We start from the raw sequence: 15,292 nt of genomic DNA, 5'->3' as shown, positions 1-15,292 counted from the left end.
ATGCCATCCTTTGCGCAGTTCTCTATTTCAAAATAAAGAAAGAAGAAAGAGAGAAGAGTCAGACCCAGAGAGATGATGTGATACTTAGCGTTCCTGATTTGTTTAGCGATAGCAAACCCTCATCCGCCAATCGCGCACCTCCACCGCTCTAATCTGCCATGATCATATATAAATGAGCCTGCAGAGGGATGAAGGGATGAGAAATGGAGAAATGAGTGCATCTCTGATCTGGCCTTCATTCGATCGGAGGCCCAGCTGAACAGTAATCACCAGGGTTAGCAAACAGGATTCCGGCTCCAAATCCAGCTCCAGAGGCCCTGGACATCTCAATCATCCTGGCATCCTGGCGGATCGCAGGCTTCCATCCGGCTCTGCTTTATGAACGCCGCGTTATTGTGGCAAACACACCACGCACGATGCTAATGATGGATGGATCAGGCGCAGTCATGTGATATCTCTGGGTTTCCGATAACTCATTTTGGTTCCCTGGTTTTTTTCGCTTCTTCAGGTTTCCGTCACACACTAAGCCGATTACGTGACTTGCTGCGTTTCCGAACAGTGACGCCACTCTGAGAAACGTCAATCATATACTATAATTATACTATAACCTGTTTTTGTGTCCATTTTTATAAATAGCAGTGTATCACAGTGAGTGTCAGAATCCACACAAGTGTGTTTTAAGGTGTGTTCACACATACAGTACAGTTATCCACGTAGCTATACGCTTGCTTTCCTGATTACTGGTTAGCAACCTTAGCCTTCAAAAAAGCAAACTTCTGACGCTAAACACCAAGCGGCAGGGTTGCCAGGTCTTAGCAAAATTTTAAAAAACACGCCTGAAACTAGCCCAAAAGGTTTGTAAAGAGTAAAGAGCTTATTTCTTACTTTTACGTCTCAGTTTCTTTTTTCAAATTTAAAAGTTCACCGAGGTGCGCACGCATTTCTGAGTTGCCATATTTGCCACATTACATCACCTGGTACAGACATTATACACCATAATCCCTCTTTTAATACATCTTAAAACAGAATTGTAGCTTCGTAGACACTTCACTTACACGTTCCCTTTGTTTGCAGTAGCCTACAATATGTTTGCGGGAATGTATTCGATTTATTCTGATTATTTGCTTTAAAAAAAGATCTTGGTGGCTGTGGACTATTTTTAAACCAGCCCACAAATGTGGTTTAGGTATTAAAAAAATAAAAAGGCAACCCTGGCGGCCGTTCCCAGCTGATTTTCATCCTATTGATAGATATTCATAAACAGATATTTATTCCTTATGATTAAAGGAGTATTAGCTCTGTTTTTTTTTATTTGTTGTATGTATTTATGAAGCTTGCCCACTCTAAATGATCTGCTGTAAAAAACTCCAACGCAGGCGGCGGTGAGAAATGTTGATTTAGTGACTCGCAGTGAAGCGTTGCAGTTTTCCAGTTACACATAAACATCCTATACAGAGCTTTTAATCTGCACTCAGTGCAGGTGCTGAATTATGTACTCACTCTCTACCTCTGTTTTCTCTCCTCTCCTCTCTCTTTTCTCTTCACTTCCCTCTTTCGCTCTGCCTATATCGCTATATCTCTCTGTATTTCTCCTCTTCCTGTTCCATCCCTCACTCGTTCTTACTCTCTGTCTCGCTGTCTGTATCTGTATTTCTTTTATTCCAAATTTATCACTCTCATATTTCCCTTCTCTCTATCTCTCAGTCTCTGTATCTGTCTCTTATCTTTCCCTTCTTTCTACCTCTCTGTCTTGGTATTGCCCTCTTTTCTTTCGCTTGTCTCTATCTCTTCATTTCTCTCTTTTCTTTCCTTTTTTCTCTATTTCGATATCATTGTACCTCTCTTTTCTTTCCCTTCTCTCTATCTTTGTTTGTCTGTATTTCTTTTTCTTTCCATTCTCTCTATCTCCATACCTCTCTTTTCTGATAGAGATCTCTCTGTCTCTTTACTTCTCTCCTCTTTCCTTCCCTTCTCTGTACACCTTATCTGTCTCTCCTTTCCCCTTTCTCTATCTCTCTATCTCTCTTTTCTTTCTCCTCTCTTTATCTTTGTAGCTTTTTTTCCCTTCTCTCAGTCTCTGTATCTATCTCTTTTCTCATACCCTTCCTCGTTCCAACATTTTCTTCACGTCTTTTCTGTCTTCCCATCCGTGCATCAGTTTTTTCTTTCTCTCCAATTTTCTCTTTTAATCGGTCTCTCTTCATTTGCCTCTCTTTTGTACCCTCTTTTGTTTTTTTTTTCTATTATTATCTCTCTTTCGCTCTCCCTCTCTTTCTGTCAATCTTTCACTTTATGTTTGTTTTTGTGTCTGTCTCTCTCTCTTGCCCTTACCTCCGTCTCAATATCTCTGTCTCTCTTCATCTTTCACTCTCTCTGTCTTTCACTTCTCTCTTGCCACCCCCCCCCCCCCCCTCTCTCCCTCTGTCTCTCTCTCTTTCTCTCTCCTTTTTTACAGTTCTAACAGGCAACATTTTTTTTTACAGCCAGCTAGGATAATGTTTTATTTTCTGTAATTTTTATTAGGAGAGATTTAATGCGTCAGTAAAGTTTTTTTTTTTTTTTTTTTTTTTTTTTTAACGGAAACGTCTCTGTCTCTCTCCGTCTCTCAGGTCTGGTGGTGAGGGAGGCGAGCATCGAGATCACACGGCAGCAGGTGGAGGAGCTCTTCGGCCTCGAGGATTTCTGGTGCCAGTGCGTGGCCTGGAGCTCAGCCGGTACCACAAAGAGCCGCAAGGCCCACGTCCGCATTGCCTGTGAGTCACACACATAAACACACAAACACACACACACAAACACAAACACAAATGGAAAACTCTTCTTTAACCACAGTGGAAAAAGTCTCTGAGGATTTGTCCCGTTCTGAGTAAAAAAACAAGCCCGGGGGCAGAGAAATGGCCCACACACTTCACTCAGTCTGAACAGAATGTGACCGTGTCCTCCTGTGCTTACATTCTTTCTGTTTGTGTATCTGCTGTCTGTACTGCGGTTATACAGGAAATACACAAAACCACAAGCTATTGTCCGCTAAAATGCCACGTTTAAAAGGCGGTTGCAGAAAAGCTGGACTTTTGAATATATTGTGGTGCTTTTCTTCTTTTTTTTTTCTTTTTTTTTTTTTTAGTCTCGTAATTGCATACGTGGCAGTTTTGCGATGCAGGATTACCTGACTGCTGTAACACTCCCAGTAAAGGCCGAGTCCACAAGCAAAATAAATAAAAAAATAAATACAAACAAGCAGGGAGAACACTGTCAGAACATCCTGTAAAGATTTCTAAAGGGTCTAAGACAGCAGGACTGCTTCCACACTTGGAGTTTTTTTTTTTTTCCTCAAACACCAAAACGTTTTATGAGTGTGTGGAATGCGACTGCTTTTAAAAAGCGCTACCAGTAAAGCAGGCGCATCAGACACTTTTTTTTTTGTACCTCCCCAAAAGTCAGATCACAAGATGGAGGGAGGTGAGAATCAAAACAGACGAACAAACAAACATGGAGGACGTGGAGTTTCAATGTTGCAATGCAACTACAAATAACAGCTTGAGACATTCACCTTTAATGGTTGATGCATGCAGTCAAGCCAACACGCAGCTCATATTCTCTTAAATTTCTGCCTCTAAAGCTACAGCGAAGCCGAACAACCTCATGATGGTCAGAGTGAAACCATTCTTTATTTCTACTACTAAAATAAATAATCTACATAGCGAGCTAGGCTAGTGAGTTAGATACTAGCTTGAACTTGTAAGAACGTTGTTATGGCTACAGTGTGACTTGATATGCTTTCAAAGGCAGCATGTTGCCAAGATACTGTATCTACATATGCTAATGGTTGGAAGACTGTTATGTTGGAAGGAATAAAGTCATCATTGAAAATAATCAAACAAATAATGTATACTTACATCAGCTATTTTTCATCAGAAACAAAATCATGAGACATTTTCCTCCAAACTGTTTCCTTTTACCAGTGCCAATATTTTTGTCCGGCCTTTTTCATAAATAGGTTTAACAGTCAATAAAAAATGTGCTCATTCCAAATAGATATGTGGTGTTTAATATCATGTTTTTTCAGCACAGATAGATTGAAGACAAACACACACCCGTTGCCAAATGATCAGCCTTGTGATTGCTGTAGGAACTGAATAGCAAAGTATAGGATTGGTCAAAAGGTCTTGCTTGAAAAGCTGCAGGCCTTGAAACTGGAAGAGCAAATAAAACACAAACTCTTTCATATTTTTTTTTTAACTGCTGAACTGTGAAGCTATAGGTGAAGCTATGTGATTCATGTTTCTGTGACAAAGTTCCAATTTAAAGTAAGTCTCAATGCCAAGTAAATAAATGCCTAAATTATTAAGCAAAAGGCAAGATGTGATCTTTTATAGAGTGGACGCCTTTACAGGCGATTAAGGGCTACCTGTGTTCCGTTCAAAATTTCACAAGATGAAGGAATTTCATTTATACAAATCTGAAATTCCTGTCCCTGAATACAGCCCAAGTAAGCGACCACAACATTATAGAAACCATTAAAATGTTGCAGCAATGTTGTAGGAGTGTTTAGGAGTGTTTATTGTATTTTGTACAGAAAAAAAAGCACTTTTTAGAACAGCTAGAAAAACTGAAGCATAACCTAAACATGTTAACTAGGAAAACCCAGATCCAAGAAGCAAACCTGACAATGTAAAGGTCTAAAGCAAGCTAAATAGAGTTTAAAAAAATATAACAAAAAAAAAACAAAAACATGAAGCTATGACATCAATACACTAGAGGACTATAATACATGAAGACCATGACTCATTCTTTTCAGTTTCGCACAGAATCACTTAAAATGACAAGCTTAACTACACACAGCAGGTAATAAGCGTCAGGTTGATTATTATGGAAAACGAAGTGGGTCAAAACAAAGAGTGCATTCAATCCTGAGAGGAGTGGGAGTGTTGTGAGCGTCATGTGGGTGAGACAGCTGCATTGCAGTGCGTCATTCCGTCTTCATCTGCGTATCAATTCCTTGCCAGGTAAAGATGTTTATACTTGCATGTCTGCATTTGTGAATCCGTGTGTGTGGGAATCTGTGTTTATACCTGACCGTGGCTAATGAGCTGGTGTGTGAGACACACACATGCTCCCTGCTCTCTGCGAGATGAATCAGTCATGCTAGATAAACAGCGGCGAGATGAACAAGCCTTCCATAAAGGCTTATCTTTATTGTTTGGCTCTTTCTTTCTTTTTTTTTGTTTTCCCTCTCTTTCCTGTCCTTGTGCCGAGAGTAGACAGCACTCATTCCAGCATTGTGTTGTAATCAGATTTCTGCAGAACAGCTCGAGTGCCTCATCTTCTCTTGTTCCAGCACTTTCCAGCTACTTACGGAGAATGCCATTATCAGACATGCGAGGCTTAGCAAGCAGGCTGATGAAAATGTCAAAGATGCAGAACATCCGGCGCTGGAACATATGACGATCTTGAAACCTGAAGACAAGTGTTTTCTCAACATCACTGGTTGAATTTTAATGCATTTTCAAGGAGGACGGTGGGTTCAAACGCTCAAGCGTCCTGTGAGTCTTAGCTGCCAACCTTTACGAATTTCGCATAGGCATTTTTAACATCGGAGTACGCTGGTATGAGTTCACTCAAAAATGAGCCAATACGACATATGAATCTGGAATGATTGAGAGTTTCCGAGGTGTTTTGAACTCTCTGATATGAACTGACATCCCTGGAAGCCCCGCCCACTTCCCCCATGTCACACTAGTAATCTTTCAGCTCTCGTCTCCTCGGCTTGATCCGGTGATGTTGCTTTCTGTCAAGGAAAATGGACGATGGTTTGAGTTCATTAATGTGAAATTGAATCAAATCTAAAGAGAATTTGTTTAAAATGCTGTACGTAGCATTTTGTTTTCATAGAAGAGGAAGAAAGAACTTTTCTATTGTCCATATCGTGACTAAAACTAAGAAGACGAATGGCAGCTTTTGTTGGTATAACCACCTGGTGATTATAGGAAAACCCAGTATATATGCACACTCCAGTTTCTACCTTGTAGTGATATGTGGAAGATTATTTTTCCAAGCTTCTTGGTCACGTCTAAATGGTTTCTTCCATGCTTCCATGTCCTGAAGGTGCCAGCCCGTGCCAGAGTGTCCCATCTGAAACCGACACTGACAGGCAGCTCTTTGTCCGTTTTTTCCCCCTGATCTGAGACCAGTTTTGAAGTTCACACTGGAACGTTTATATCTAAGACGTGATTCAGAACAGCAGGAAAGGGCGCTCTCTAGTGAGGGATCGCCTGCAGCCTGACTCATCTCTCTAATTGGCTGTGATCGGCTGCCTGCCATCACTAACCTTTCCTTCAGATCTGAATAAATTCCTCATCCGCTCCTATTAAAATCTCCCCTTGAGACTAGTGGGAATAAAATCAAGCCTCTCCGTCCGTGTTGGAAAGACGTTTTAATTAGTGGCTAAGCAACACTTGGCGCAATAAATAAGCATGCATTTGTTGTTGAGGAATGGTGATCAATGTTAAGGCTATAAAGCGGGGGAGCTGTAAAAGGGCAGCAGTGGTTGGATGGCGGTTATTAATTGTGGGTGTGATTTGTGGGGCCGTTGGCATCTGGGCACTTTCAGGCTGAGTTATAGGAGGGTGAGTTGTTCGATCTGGTGGGATTGAGACGGGCACGAATGTGCTTTCTTTACAAAGAAAAATGAGGTTGGTCAAACTTGACTGGTCTTGTGAGAGGAGAGAGAGAGAATGACAAAGAGAGGTGAGCAAGAGTGACAGAATGACAAGAGAGAGTTGAAAAAGACCGAAAGGGAACGACAAAGTGAGAGAACAGAAAGTGAGTAACAGAATAGGACAGAGGAAGGGAGAGAAAAGAGAACAGGTTGTTCAGTTGTAGCCATTCCAGGTGGGACGCAATTAGGAAAGCGCAAAGTGCGACGATTAAGGAATGACTCACAAGAGGAAATGGTGCCTTTTCTCTTTCGCTGTCTTTCTCTGTGCGAATGAGTCAGAGTTGTCCTCGATGTGGTGCGGAAATTCATTTTTAAGAGCCAGAGTGATCTGTTGTGCTTTACGAAGGGCATGCTTCCTGATTAAAAGTTAAATATTTAGTCACGTCATCGGCGTGAGAGTGCGGGAGCGAGTGTTTTTCCCTCTTGCCTTTTGGAATTCAGGAAACAGCCCGAGCTGTTTTGAAGCTTACCATGGAAACCGAAGGCGAGTCGGAGATGCAGAGGTCTGGATCACGTGCAAGGCACTTTGAGGGCTCTTATTCTGAAACTAAGAGTTCAGTCGTAAAAAGCTAGAACCTCGTGCTGGCACTTTTCATGGCAAGAATGTGTCTCTACCCTCGGACCAGCTATTAGGACTTTTACTGTTCTGCAGGTAAGATGCCAACACGCTTCCATTCTCCACAGCGATCCGAGACGATGCCAAGCCTTGTTTTGCAGCATCAGGATCAAATCGTTTAAGAGGGGGATGGGTGAAAGAAAATGGATGGAAATAGTCCATAATTCAGCAAACTTGTGTAATTTAGCATGACAAGTAGCCAAACACATCCACTTAGAGTAATTGTCCTCATATGTTGAGTCTCGGCCTGGATTTCTGCGGTGAGTCGAGGTAGCTCCGCAGGAATGTATCCTCAGGCCTCTTCTTTTACTTTCCTTTCTTTCCCTTTCCTCCTCCCAGCTCCTTTGTCTCCCCAGGGATCATGTATACACAACTTAGGAAGTGAACTTTCACAGATTAAGGGCTTTTTTTAACTTATTTCTAAACATTCACCTTCTTTTGTCGCCCCCACACACAGCTACACAACTACACAAACCTTTTCTTCATGTTCCTCATGCCTAAGTAATCATTTTGTTCCTCACAACTCAGCTTTTAATTTCACAGCATGAAGGTAGCTTTCAGCATAAACGTGTTATTTCTGCAGCGATGAAGAATGAGCTTTTCCCACCCTGAAGCTACATGGATAGGTCAAGTGAAGCAGTTCTCAAAATATTGTGTCTTTGTGTACTTTTAATTGAAGTCAGGTTTATTATTCACCCCATTCCTTGGTTTAAATTTGATAAAAAAAAAAATGCAGCTTGGCTGAAAGCACTGAGGCTGAAACACTTCACAATAAGCAAAATGGCCCTCTACATCATTTGTCATTAATTTGTAATGGCAAAAGAACTTTGTGTTGTGCCACTACATATCACCAATGGCATTGTAATGCATTTTGTCCATTAGAGTGAGTAATAAATCCAGTGTTTTTTTTGCCGTTTGCTTATTTCCACTGCCCCCCTTCATTCCCCCAAACATTATTCACCGCTCATATTTCTTCAAACTGCTGGAAGTGCACAAAAATATGGACGCCGCTTGTTGGAGAACCCCAAAGTGCTTTTACATGGCAGCTATCTGGCTTCATTGGCCGCTTAATGCGTCACCCTCTAGAAATCCAGCCAGTGGGCTTATTGTCAGTGGAACGGGGACAGAAGGAGCGAATAAGGGGCTATTGAAGGAGCGGAATAATTGCGGCGATCAGACAGACATCCAGCCTCCAGCCAATCCACGATTTGAGTAAACTCCAGGAAGAACTGCAGGTCCAAAAGATGCGGACATTCTGCCGAAAACTTTTGCATTTCTCCTTCTGTTCGAGAACTGACTCAGACTAGGCAATTAGTGCTTAAGGGCTAATGCGTTAAAATCCAGCAGACAACTCACTAACTGCCTACGTGTGATAAAAGCACCAAACTAAACTTTAAAAAAAAAAAAAACAACAAAAAGACGGAAACTCAACAGGCGCTCGATTTGCAGTCGATGCCGTTTCCGAGCCCGCACGTGGAGCAGCACAACCAATTAATTCCACCCACACTGGTCCAGGGGAGCGCTAGAGGCCCCCGGGGAAGGAGGGGGGCGCCGGCGGAAGGCCGTAATGGAATGAAAATGCTCGTAATTGGAGCGAGTTGTTTAAAGTGCCAATCGCAATGCAGTGTGGCAGCCGGCTCGCCCAGGCGCCATCGCCGCTTTAAAGTGAGACCCACTATGCGTTATTACAGTAATGGCCCTAGAAGCATACGCCACTGACAGCGGGCAAACACATTTGGGTAGATGGAGGTGTGTGTGCTCAGTGTTTGCCAGAAAGGATGGCGCGTTGTGACAGAGGACGCCATTACGGTTTAACTTGACAAATTTCAGATTGCATCATGGGATGACTCAAGGTTTAGAAACTGAGTGATGGGGCAGCTGGTATACGAAAGGGAGAAAAGATCTGCGCTGACATCCCACACGAACACTGTTTTGTAAACGGAAAGCCGCAAGTCACTCCTTTTTCCTTGTGTATAAGGATAAATGAAAGTCACGGTCCAGGCTCGGAGATGGGAAGTGCGCTCAGGCCTGTAGTGGTGTCACCATTGTGTCAGTGCAATTAAAGCAAATAGAAAACGTGTGAGCTGCTGAAGGAACAGTGACTTCTGCGCACCCTATCTCTCTCTGTCTCTCTCTCTCTCTCTCACACACACACACACATTCTTCTGTGTGTGAGTGTGTGTGTGAGAGAGAAACAGGCACACAGTGGACAGACCCCTACAGGGCCACGTCATGTCGCTAGCTCAGTCTGCACAGACAGGCTGAGCGACCCGCTGTTTATCAGCGCCCACACACTTTCTCGCTGACTTTTCTCCCATTACGCAGGAAGCCAGAGGCATTGCCGCTCGATGCTAAATTAGCCTTGGGTACAGAAACCCGGTGTGTGCGCGTGTTAGGGGTGAGCTGTACGACAAAAATGTCATATCACAATACTTGAAGACATTTCTACAACACACTATATATATACTGTAGCTGCAGTGTTGCATTAAACAGTTGTGAAGAACAACTGATAGTTTTATTTAGTATCTATAAAAAATATGGCGAGATATCAAAAAAAAAATTTGTAAAAAGTTTAATGTTGCAAAGATTTGGTAGAACATTTTAACAGTCATTAATAAGAAAATGTCAAAAAATACAATACTCATGATATTATAGAAAAGTGTATTACAACAAAATTTATCGCAATACCTGTATTTTATTGTCGTATTGCCGAGCTCTAGAGTGTGGGCTTTTTTTTTAATAAATTATTGAGGGCCAAATGTCTCCACAAGGATAGGAATATCTGACAGTTTTAACCTTGTGGGGACATTTGGCTGGTCCCCATGAGGAAAATGTTTTAATTTAAAAAAAAAAAAAAAAAAAAAGCCTAAAAGCTTTCCTTTCGCTTACTGAGGTTAAGGCTAAGCTTAGATTTAGGCCTAGCATATCATTAATTAGCTGCAATAAAAATCACATCAATGAACGGTCCTCACAAGGATAGTAAGACAAGCATTTGTGTGTATATGTGTGCGCTTGTCTTTTTTGTACCCTCATTGACCCAGGAACAGGTGACGTGCCCTCCCACAGCAAGTGCACTTCCACCACATAAAGAGGAAGTTCATCTCCCCACTGAGACCATGATGAGGCTAGCAGTTGCACTTCTATAGCTGTTCTTTGGGAATATGTCTCCTGCTCACTCTGGCTGTCTACCAACAGCAAAAAAAAAAAAAAAGTAGGCACATAAATCTAGTTCCAAAATGATAAAAACATTTTTAATAACTCAAGTCTGTCTTAAGTATTAAGCTAGCACTGAATAACTATTCTAACAGCACTATGCAGGGATTCTGCAGTTTTGAAACACAAACAGTTTTCCAACCATGTTCCCTAAGGAGACTGAACTGGCAGTGCTTTTCCCTAGAGGACAGAAACTCACTTCTGAGTGTGTGCTTATCTGAGCCCTTTTTCTTTGTCTTGTTGAAATAGAAATGGAAAAAGGGTGATCATATCACATGTAAAGCAATTACTGTTATCTGTTTATTATATATGTATATGAAAGGCAGTCAGTGCACGTCCACTATAATAGTAATGGCTCAGATTGGATAAATCATTCGAATATTAGCATTCCAGTTGATCAGCTGATCTTCCCTAAGGCTGAACTTGTATTGTGGAGTAAACTTTGTTGGGTTTTCTTTGCTGAGAAGCCGTGCTTTTGTTGCAGACCCCATGCTGGTGTGAGTGCTGCTGGACTGAGCTTGTTTTACAGCAGAAAGGTAGAACTGTTGGACGGCAGCCTGCTGTGTATGTCGGTGTGTCCACAGCACGTTGGTAGGATTAGTAGCAGTGAGTTACCGGCTTTATTTTTCTCGCACTTGCTTTTATTCTCTTGCCAGATTTACATCTAATTCTTCAAGTTTGTGCAAGGTTACCACGCAAGGCTGACAGACATTATTCATGAATACGCTCACCAGGTGTCATTATTAGTAACACATGTACACCTGCTCATTCATTCAGTTAGCCAATCATGTGGCAGCAGGGCAATGTACCCAATCATGCAGCTTCAGTTAATGTTCACATCATACCTCAGACTAGGGAAAAACGTGCTCTCAGTGACACTGACACTGAGTGACGCTGACACCGAGTGGTATGGTTGTTGGTGCCAGATGGACTGGTCTGAGTATTTCAGAAACTCCATGATCTTCTACGCAGGACAGTCTGGAGAGAATGATGCGAAAAACAAAAAAACATTCAGCAAGCGGCAGGTCTTCGGGATGAATGAGGTCAGAGGAAGATGGCCAGACTGGTTCAAGCTGACAGGAAGGCTACAGTAACTCAAACAGCCACTCTTTACAAACGTGGTGAGCAGAAAAGCATCTCAGAACAGGCTGAATCTTAATGCAGATGGGCTACACCAGCAGAAGACCACATCAGATTTCACTCCTGTCAGCCAAGAACAGGAATCTGGACAGTTAAAGGTGGATAAAACGTCACCTGATCATTATCCGGATGTCAACTATTCAGTTTTTTGCGCAATTATTTTGTTGTTTGTCATCATTATAAAATGAACATCTTTACTGGAAAATCATACTATAATGTAATGACTTTTTTCCCAGCAGCTCTGTTTTTTCCAGTGTATTTAAAAAAAAAAAAAAAAAAGCTAGTCCACACCCACTTCTGATTCCAGATACAGATATTTGGAACATTAAACAGATAGTCATTGTGTTACTGAAATTCTTTCCAGTTTCTCTGCTCCAGTCCAAAGAATGTGAAACTTTCAGACAGTTAAATCTTTCTCACACAGTTCTGGCTTTCATCAGGCAGCCCGAATACGAAGGAGCCTCTCAGGTTTGTGGTCCTAAACAGGTTGCCGTAGGGCTCTACTTCGTGTGTTATTACCTCCTCCTCACGTCCTGACATCACGCTCTCCCTACAGAACATAATATATATGTAATGAAGTCCGAAGCTAGCCGAGTGAGACTCGCTCCTCTCTGCTCACTCTGTTCTCCTGCTGGCCTCTCACCTATTTCATCAAGTGCAAGAAAGGGGGAGAACTATTGGATTTTTATTAGAGTGGCGCAAGAAATCCTTCGCTTTCCCGCTAGGCTGGCGTGGTTGAGCACAGGATGGGCAGGAGATGGAGAGATGGAGAAAACCCGGAGGTGTCAGCGCCAGCCTCGGCCATCCATCACTGTCGGCCAAACTAATTCATACGTGAGATCAGGTTTGAGGCCCGAGGTGACTCCAACCGCCAATCCTGATGGCGGACAGGAAAATCAACCACTAGCAAGCAGACAGTTCGCCCCGCCTTCAAAACAAAACCGCCCCCTGGTAGCAGTTTGGCGCTATGATTTACTCTGAATGGTAATTCAGCATGTTTTTTACACCAGTTCGACAGAAGCAGCAAGGCTTCAAGTCCTCTTTGGTGTCAACCTGTCATAAAAATGAAAAAAATTTAGATGCCGTTTTCTAAACATGTCACAAACGTTAATCAATCATTTCTCTCCAGTGGGATTACACTGTCCTGAATGGTTGTACAGGCAGCGGTATTAGTGGTTTTTTTTTTTTTTTTCAGCCTTGCTGAGTTGTTCTACTGTTGCTATCAGGGAGAAAGGGGTTGGAAGCCATTTGTCAAGCTGATCCCACTCTGCTCTCAGCGATAAAGCGAATAAAAGTGTCAGCAGATAAACAGGAAGAGTAGTCCTGAGAATTATAAACGTCAGATCCTTGTGTCAAAGCAGCAGTGCTACAGAGCTTGGATTCAGAAAACCTTTTCCTTTTCTCGCCTAAACATTTGTGTTGAAGCTCAGTTCCCTCGAAAGTCGTCGAAATCCACATCCTCATCATACCAAAACAGCTTTCCAGAAAACCCATCACTATAAATAGCTGCAATCAGCATGTACTTTCCTTTTCTCCATCCTTACAGCAGTGACATTGCTGTACTGGAGCTGAAAGTCAAATATGTATCCAAGGAACTAGGGGGGCACGGAACAGTGTGGTGCATCCCGAGTGAAAAATATCTTCATTCCGGCAGGTGTAGCCGAGTCAGGGAGGAAGCTGTGGACAGATTTATGAGCACCTGAGAGGAAAAAGGGCATGCGGACGTAAATATTGGATCCGTCCTCACCTTCTAATGACACGTTTCCAGAATATGGCATTCTTGAAGGGCTGAGCTTTACTCCTCTTTTTTTTTTTTTTGTACCTCCTTCTTTCCAAAGTACAGCATTGGTATTTGGCTTGCGTGTTCAATTACAACCTTGATTTCCAGGGCATAAGATGCAAGAGAAGAGTGCTACATATAAATAGAAAATTTAATTGCATTCCTGATGGAGTCAGAAAAGAGAATCTAACACGTCTCTGGGAATATTTAAATGAGTTAAAATGAAATATGCAACGCATAACTGAGTGCTAAAATCTGAATTTTAGCTCTTTCCGATGAGGTTGACAGTCAGATTTCATTTGATGTGTGGTTTTATCTGGCATTAGAATTAAGAATTTAAAGTCAGCCTAACCTTTAGGAAATTTATTTTTTCAAGTTTTGTGCAAAAAATGGTCACTGTAGCACTGAACAGTTAACTGACAAAAAAAAAATGGGGGTGCTATTGCATCAGAAAGTGTAACAGCCAATCATGTACCAATATGCAAATAGAGGTCATGCAACCGGGGAAGTGAGGGGTCATGTGTAGTACTTGGGGAATTTCTAATTTGCATATTCATAGAACTTTGAAGAAAGTAAAAGTGTTCTATGTGAAAAAAAGCTCCCACCAAGTAATTCATTATAGAAAGAAATTACAGTCATGACCAGGGATGCATTGATACCATTTTTTCGAGTACGAGTAATTTGGTACTTGTCAGTACTGATACCGATACTGATACCGAAATGAGTAACCTACTTCGTATCAATCGATCTGCCACATCACGGAAGGTTATTTAGCTATGTTTATGCTTCTCCGATTTCAACAATGTCCATTAAATCTAGGTTACTAGGCTCGTTCTTTATAATGTTAGCTAGGTGAGTACATTGGCTAGCTACATTCGTTACCTTGGATCAAGTTGGGTTGCACTGGGCAGGAGCGATGTTTAACTTTGGATGTTTAAACGATGTTTAACTTCGGGTAAGTCAAGTATGTTTTCGTTTTCATTGCATCTGAATCCCTCGTTGACGATGACTGATCATCAATAACAACGTACTGGGTACGAGCTGCTGTTAGTTTCACTCAACTTGCGTTAACGTAGACATTTTTTCTTGTCTAGCTAACACTGGTTACTGCTGTGTGCAGCTAGCAATGAACTCCTGTCAAATGTTGGAACGAGGAAATGAGAACTGTATTGGACCGATGCACGATACTAATTTCTAACATGTCCGTATGTTTTTATTTGCCAGATCTCCGAAAATCCTTTGACCAGGAGCCTTTGGGGAAAGAGGTGTCTCTCGAACAGGAAGTGCTCCTCCAGTGCCGTCCACCTGAAGGAGTTCCTGCTGCAGAGGTGCGTCATCTTGACCTCATCCACTGCTTGTACCACACAACAAAACAACACCGCAGTACTCTGCAGATGAAGTTTATATCAAATTAGAGACTGTCTTTTGTTAGCAGAACAAAAGGCAAGCCAAAGTCCATGCTAGCTGACGAGCAGATAACTAAATCACTAAGCCTAAATGTCAGACATTGTTTAGAAACATTTGCCTCAGTGGCCACCTGTTAATCTGTATTTAGCTGCACGGGACATATTGATCCGGACATCGATTGTACCTGCAGTGGACTGTCAGATGAACTTGGCCTAACTATACCAGAAAGTTTCAGCTAAATAGGATTAATACACGGGTCCTTTTTTCTGCAAAGCTTTCTTTCGTGGTTTCTTTGAAATGAAAAGAAAAGAAAAGCTCTTAAAAGGAAGGCATGCATCTTTACGATGACAAAAAAATACAATTTAAAACCCTCAAGCGCAATGACGAAAGGCCACGTTGCACCCCTCGAGTACAAATTTAT

General features: G+C 42.0%; 1 protein-coding gene across 4 annotated transcripts in view; it reads left to right on the top strand.

The window, feature by feature from the left end:
* Nucleotides 1-15,292, top strand: part of unc5cb (unc-5 netrin receptor Cb) — a 155,265-nt gene that overhangs the window by 78,253 nt on the left and 61,720 nt on the right. For all 4 annotated transcript variants that reach the window (XM_034312753.2, XM_034312752.2, XM_034312751.2 and 1 more), the window contains exons 3-4: nt 2,610-2,753; nt 14,689-14,792. In XM_034312753.2, coding sequence (XP_034168644.2) covers nt 2,610-2,753; nt 14,689-14,792 — 248 coding nt within the window. The remainder of the gene's footprint in view (nt 1-2,609; nt 2,754-14,688; nt 14,793-15,292) is intronic.

This window comes from Pangasianodon hypophthalmus, chromosome 17 (assembly GCF_027358585.1).
Source record: "Pangasianodon hypophthalmus isolate fPanHyp1 chromosome 17, fPanHyp1.pri, whole genome shotgun sequence".
In the NCBI taxonomy this organism is placed as follows: domain Eukaryota; kingdom Metazoa; phylum Chordata; class Actinopteri; order Siluriformes; family Pangasiidae; genus Pangasianodon; species Pangasianodon hypophthalmus.
Note: the sequence above shows the minus strand (reverse complement) of the source record. Positions and strands in the feature narration are given on the sequence as shown.